General features: G+C 55.3%; 1 protein-coding gene across 7 annotated transcripts in view; it reads left to right on the top strand.

Annotated features, from left to right (window-relative positions):
- Window positions 1-332: 332 nt before the first annotated feature.
- PCSK5 (proprotein convertase subtilisin/kexin type 5) overlaps window positions 333-6,540 on the top strand; it is a 452,241-nt gene continuing 446,033 nt past the window's right edge. For 3 of the 7 annotated variants that reach the window (XM_027041020.2, XM_027041019.2, XM_053205258.1), the window contains exon 1: window positions 333-1,071. In XM_027041020.2, the coding sequence (XP_026896821.1) occupies window positions 355-1,071 (717 nt within the window). In that variant the 5' untranslated portion in view covers window positions 333-354. The remainder of the gene's footprint in view (window positions 1,072-6,540) is intronic. The other 4 variants (XM_053205265.1, XM_027041021.2, XM_053205263.1 and 1 more) reach the window with 3 other exon arrangements.

The following is a 6,540-nucleotide window of genomic DNA, read 5'->3' as shown; positions in this document are numbered from 1 at the left end:
GAGTGAGTCGTTTAAGGAGGTTCAGAGCGGGGATGAATGAATCTACGAGGCTCTGGACTCTCACCATCGTGTCGATCTCTTCCGCCCTCCGGGAGGGGGGCGGTGAACGGACTCAAATCCGAGGAGGAAAGGGAGAGAAGGGGGTCAGGCCGCGACGCCGGGAGCTCTCCTCCCAGCCCTTTGGAAAGACTGGCTTTCGCTGCCCTGGACCCTGAGAGGTTACAGCCCGGAGAACCGGGCGGCGCTAGGACCTGGTTGGCGCCTGGCCGCGGCCGCTCTCCGGCGGGCGGAGGAGCGAGAGGAGGAGGGGGCTGTGGGAGAGGAGGGGTGTTAGGGGGGCGGCGGGAGTCATTTATGCAGAGCAGGCGCTGCTGCCATTGCCACTCGCACTCCCCGCGCGCCGCTCGGAGCCGGAGGGAGCGCAGGGAGCGAGCTAGCGAGCGCTCGGAGCCCGGGCCAGCAGAGGGGGCGCCCGGCCGCTGCCTGCACCGCCGCCTCCGCCGCGTTCCGGGGCCCGGGGAGGAGCGAAGGCTAGTCGGAGAGTCGGGAGCCGAGCCGGCGAGACCCAACTGCAGGAGGGCGCCCGCCCCGCTCAGCCGCCTCCTGCGCCGGAGCCGGGGAGCCCCCGCCGATCGCCCCGCGGGCCGGAGGGCACGGCGCGCAGGTCCCCGCAGCCCCAGGGATGGTCTAGGAGCCGGCGCCAGGCTCGCCGTTTGGTCCCCGCCGGGGCTCGCCGCCTCCTGCGGATCGCCCAGGGCTGCGCGCCGCGGCGGCCGGGGGCTGCGCGCCGGGGCGGCCCAGGCCGGAGAAGTTAGTTGTGCGCGCCGCTCGTGCGCGGAGTCAGCGAGCGAGCGAGGGAGGCAGCGAGGCGCCGGGGCCATGGGCTGGGGGAGCCGCTGCTGCTGCCCGGGACGCCTGGACCTGCTGTGCGTGCTGGCGCTGCTCGGGGGCTGCCTGCTCCCCGTGTGCCGGACGCGCGTCTACACCAACCACTGGGCAGTCAAAATCGCCGGCGGCTTCCCGGAGGCCAACCGCATCGCCAGCAAGTACGGATTCATCAACATGGGACAGGTAACGACGGGCTGGCCCAGTCCTTGGCCCTGAAGCTGCCGGGGCCGGGGGAGCCCCCAGCGACCCCGCGCTTCTTGCCCCCTCCTTGTCACCCCCCTCCCCCCTCTTCCAGATGTGCTCTTGCAGCTGTTGCCCTAACTCTTGAGCGATTTTCTCTCTCTCTTTCATACGCACACACACACTCTCTCTCCCCAAAGTTACCGGGGTTGGTTTTGTTTACTTGTGGGTTTTGTTTTGTTCCTTCTTCTTCTTCTCCTTCTTCTGGCCACGAGGGACAGGTAGGGTGTCTGTTAACATCCAGAGTGTGCATACCCCCGTGGTGGTTTCAGACCCGACCGGGTCTTTTGACATGGAAAGTCAGGGAGCACTGGTAGATTGAGCTCTTTTGGGGGGTGAGGGCAGTGAGCACACTCCTTGCGGTTTCTGAGAGCCAGGGCAAGAAGCAGGCGAGGAAGGGAGAGCCTTTCCTGCTCAGACCTGGATTTAGCCCAGAAAGTAGTTTGCCCCTGGGGGGGGGGGGGGACCGCTGGGCGCTGGAGGAGCCGGAGGCGCGGGGACTGGAGCTGGAAGGGAGGAGGAAGAGGGAGGCGGAGGAAGGGAAGAGAGGGCCGGACCCGGCGTGAGCGCGGATCTGGGGAGAGACCTCTCGCTCTCCTCGCCTCTCTCGTGGGATCCGCGTGGGGGCTCCCGGAGCGGGGTCGGAAAAGGGGGTGGGAAACTTCCGACACCCGCCGGCGGGGTTCTGCTCTGGGAGAACTGCAGGTCTCCCCGCGGAGAGGGACGTGCGGCGGCGACGTGGGGCGAAGAGTTGGCCAGGCAGACGGGCGCAGGGTTCTTACGGGGTGCCGCTCTCGGGCTTAGGGCAGAGCGGCCCGGCTGGGGAACAATGAATTGAATGGTGTTACGCGGCTGATGGAAGCGCAACAGACTTGGAGGCACTTCCGAGCTAACCGGTCTTGGCTTCCTCGCTCTCATTCCTGCTAGAAATGGAGTGGAGAGGGCAGTGTCCGCGGGTTCCAGAAAGTGACCCGATCATTCTCCGCCCCGCCCCGCCCCCCCCCCACCCCCCCCCCAGTACTCACACCCCATTCACTCACTTCTCTAGGCCTGGCTGGAGAAGGGGGCTCTGGCCAGAGACCCTGCTGGGGGTGGGAGGCGAGGGTGATGGGTCACCTTTGCTGTAGACCGGCTTTTGGGACTGCTCCGGAGGCACGTGTCCTGCCAGCGCGAGGGGAAAGGAGGCTGGCAGGAGGCTGGCGCAGCGGGGCCAAGAGAGCCGCACAGACGGTTTCTGATGTTGTGCTGCTCGTCCAGGAACGGGAGCCCTGGGGCGCGGGGACCCTCAGCTGCCTGGGCGATGCGGCACTGACTGAAGAGGCAGCTCTGCGATCACCGCATCCGGAAGGAGATAGGGAGCGCTGGGTGGGGGGGCGGGGGGGGGGGTCAGGGGAGCAGGAGCGTGAGGTCTTGGGCTCTGTGGGTCCAGAGGGAAGACGCGTTCCGGGGAAGTCAGTCCTGTGGAGGACTGAAACCAGGGCAAGGGGCAAGGTCTCAGTCTCCCCCCACCACGCCCCCCTGCGCGTACACGCGCCCCGCGCGAGAGCCCCGGTCCCCCACCCCCCCACCCCAACACCACCGTACATATCCAACACCCCCCCCCCCCGCCCCCCCGGAAGGAAGGAAGGGAAGCCAGCCAGACTTTGCTGCCCCAGCGCCTGTCATCTTCAGGAGAATTCCATTCTAATGGCTTCTTAGGATTCTACTAGCTTCTTGTTTCATTGGAAGAACACAGTCTCCTCTTTTTCCATGAGCTTCAAGTTGGGTGCTGCATGTGACCCTGGAATGTAACTGGGAACGCTTGTCAATGAAAGTAGCCTTGTTACCATTCTTTCCAGAAATGCGTCTCTCAGGTTCGCTAACATGGAGCATCTCCTACATAGGATACCTACTTAGGAAATAAGGTCTTGAATATAGATTTCTTTGGTAATCTGCAAAACGGTCATTTTGGGTGGATACGCCTCCACATTCAGCAAATTGGAAAACCAGGACTCTGGAGAAGTTGATGCGCACAGGATCCGCGAGCTAGACGGTGGCAAAACTGTGATTCAGACCTAGGACTGTCTGGCCCAGGCCTACCCTGCATGAATTCGCCTGGTAGGGTATCCCTCCCCATAGGAGGAACAAAGTAACACCCCCAATCCCCTGAATTCTGATTTAGTGGCTCAGTAGACTGGAAGCAAACCTTTAGTATTAACTCACAGATACTTAGTTCAAACAGACCTGGACTTCTTGACTCTGAGAAGCTTCATGACTTGTAAGGGAAGAAATACCTGTTTCTTTTTTTTTTATGTTTATTTTAAAAAATATATATTTTTTTAATTTTTACTTTTGAGAGGGAGAGGGAGAGAGCATGAGTGGGGGAGGGGCAGAGGGAGAGGAAGACACAGAATCCAAAGTAGGTTCCGGGCTCTGAGCTGTCAGCCCAAAGCCCGCCACCGGGCTCGAACCCACGAACTATGAGATTGTGACCTGAGCTGAAATCGGACGCTTAACCCACTGAGCCACCCAGGCGCCCCAGAAATACCTGTTTCTTAATGAACTCATTAAACAGAACTTAGATATTGCATAGCCTGGCAGAGGAAGGGAGGGGATTTTTGTCACCGAAAGAACCCCCTTTGAACAAGCATTGCTGTGTCCTGTAACTTCACAGGATTGTGTTTACAGAGGGCTTTCTAAGGGAGATCTGTGGCTTTTCATTTGTAAAATACTCAGAAAACTACAAACACACATGACACCCAACACAATTTATTGTGGTTTTTACAATGCCTGTGAAGACATTAAGTGCTTTCAAAGGTTACAGGGGACCCCTTGAACTGATGCCATAACCAGTGGAAAAAGGTCAGCTGGTCTCACTGTGTAAAGGGTTCCCTCTGTAGATCAAAGGGGGGTAACCCTATGCTAAGTGTTGGGGGCGCTAAATTGAGTTACACAGACAATATCATTGCACTGTAAGGGCCAAACGTATTTCTTATTCACCCTTTACTGCTCTGACCTTTTAACACTTTAGCCATTCTTTTGTTATTCTTTCTTTCCCTAAATAAACCAGTTGTGGTTCCACTGAGCAGTAACTAATTTGCAAATGTCTCTGGAATGTTCTCATGTTTTTTACCCCAGTTGGGTTTGGGGTCCCACCTCATGGGTCACAAATTGGAACCCAGGCCTATTATTGTTTCTGAAGTCATGTAATATCTCGGTGGTCTTTCTGACATCTTTGGGATGATATTTTAGGCAGATATTTTAGGTGGTGAATCTTCACCACCGTCGAGGTGCAATCGTGACTACTCGCAACTTCAGCGTAATGTTTTATACCACATCTTAGCACTGGGAAGTCACCCGAGGTAAAATTTCCGGCCTGGGGATTTCTGCGGAAGAGAATAGGTGTGCCTCTTGTGCTCATGAAAAATAGGATGTGCAGAGTTAATGCAAGAGCAAGCAAGCAAACAGGCAACGAGGACATGCTTGGCTTCCTGGAAGGGAAGAATAATGAGGCTTTTCTTGCTTTTGGTTATAGAGAGAGCATTATGTTTCGGTAGGTTTTCCACCTCATGTTAGTGTTTGTGAATGGTCATGCCTTGAAAAGCTGCAATGATGCCTTAATTAGCAGTAGCAGATGTTGTCATGTTGGCGTATGTCCTGTTTTGCTTGGTATTCGTGTCGCCGTAGAATGCCCTGTCTTCCCCCTGAAAGCCTCTCCCAGGATCAGGTGTCCCCTGACTGTTGGCCTCACACCTGTGGCAAGGAGGCCTTGGTCCTGCCTCTGAATTGGGCGACGTGACCGATGGAGCTAACAGTGTAGTTAGTGGTGAGAGGGTAGCAGTGACAGCAAGGAATCAAGACGCAGCATCACGTTAATCGTGAACCTTTGTTTGGACTAACCCTGCAAACCGGGGAGATTAATTTCTGGTTCTCTGAACTCAGGGAGAAGGTCCCCGGTGAAGGCTGTTGGCAGCATGCGAGAGCTGTATTTATCCTTCTGCGAATTGCATATAATCCTTGATCCCAAGCCGAGATTACCAGTGACAGAAAGCGCTCCTCAAACCATGTCACTTATCTCGAGCCCGATTCCGGAAGGATAAAGCCAGATGCAAGCAATACCGGGGAAATATTCTACCTGGAGTTCTCACTGAAAGCAGAATATATATATATATATATATATATACTCTGACTCTGAAATAAGTGAGATTCAAACTTTTATTTGGATAGGGAGAAAGGAAGACATTTTGTAAATGGGAGATACAAGATGTGAAGATCAGGAAAATACATTTTTAACGGCCGAGTAAAAAAGAGCTAAATCCGAGCTTTGTAGACAGGGAAAATGGTTTTCCATTTCAACGAACCATGTAAAACACCTTAAAAATAGTTGCTGTTGGGCTCTAAACAATTCTGGCTGATTTCCCGTGGCAATGCCTTCCTCCCTGGTCGATCCTGGTTGTAGCCCATTAAATATTATAGGATGAGCCTGCCGGAGAGATGGAAGACGGGGAGGGAAAATATCTGAAGACCGATTATTTTGTAAAGCCTCTTACCTTGGTACATTATGTTGGATCGCATCTGAATTCGTGTTTTAATTCTGAATGCAGTTTGCGCGAAGAGAGTTAGAAGCCGCATTTCCCAGAGATCTTTGGCACGAGGAACTTTTGTTCAGAGATCTGCCAAAGGTCTCCCCCCCCCCCCCGCCACTACCCCGCTGCTGATTAGTTCTGATCTTCGGGCAACGTGGGGTGATCGAAATGGTGATGAGCGGTGGAGAGTGGGTTCTGGGTGCGAGTGGATGGCATTGCAAATACTGCTGGGTTGAATGGGACTGTGCTCCCCTAAGTTGCATTTTTAGGCATGTTGTAAACAGCAAAATAAGTTGGTGTGGGGGTCCACCTGGCCTCGCACAGGGCAGCTCTTCACGCCCAAGAACCTCAGCCCTGACCTCTGCTAGCGGCTTTCACATGCTCCGTTCTCATGAGCAGGAGAACCTTTACTGGAAAAAACGATTCAGAGAGCTTGGCCCGATCACGGTGGACCTGTTGCATTAACCTCATAGGCAAGGAATGGCTTGTATGTGGCCTTTGGGATTTTCGGGGTCTGTTTGAGATGAAAAACTGCATTTTTGTGCACCCGAAGGCAGCTGAATTTGCCTTATCGCTGTCTCTCATGAGCTTATATCCAGAGGTCCTAACCTTAAAGGTCAGCCAGAGAAGCAGGGTAGAGTGCTGGGAAAATGGCCAGCGATGTCTGACTCCTTGGTGAAGGGAGGGAGTCCTGACCCAGAAACATCCCCGGGGCAGGGAGGGGTATTTGTGTTGTCCGTTCCAGTTAAGTGAAACAGCGTCTGCATCTGCGTTTTCCCCAAGGCCGAAGTGTCTCCAGGCAGTGCTGTGCCTTGGGACTTTATCACTTGGCGAACTCAGTTTGGAT

This window comes from Acinonyx jubatus, chromosome D4, assembly GCF_027475565.1.
Source record: "Acinonyx jubatus isolate Ajub_Pintada_27869175 chromosome D4, VMU_Ajub_asm_v1.0, whole genome shotgun sequence".
Taxonomy (NCBI): domain Eukaryota; kingdom Metazoa; phylum Chordata; class Mammalia; order Carnivora; family Felidae; genus Acinonyx; species Acinonyx jubatus.
This window is presented reverse-complemented; position numbering and strand designations above follow the sequence as displayed.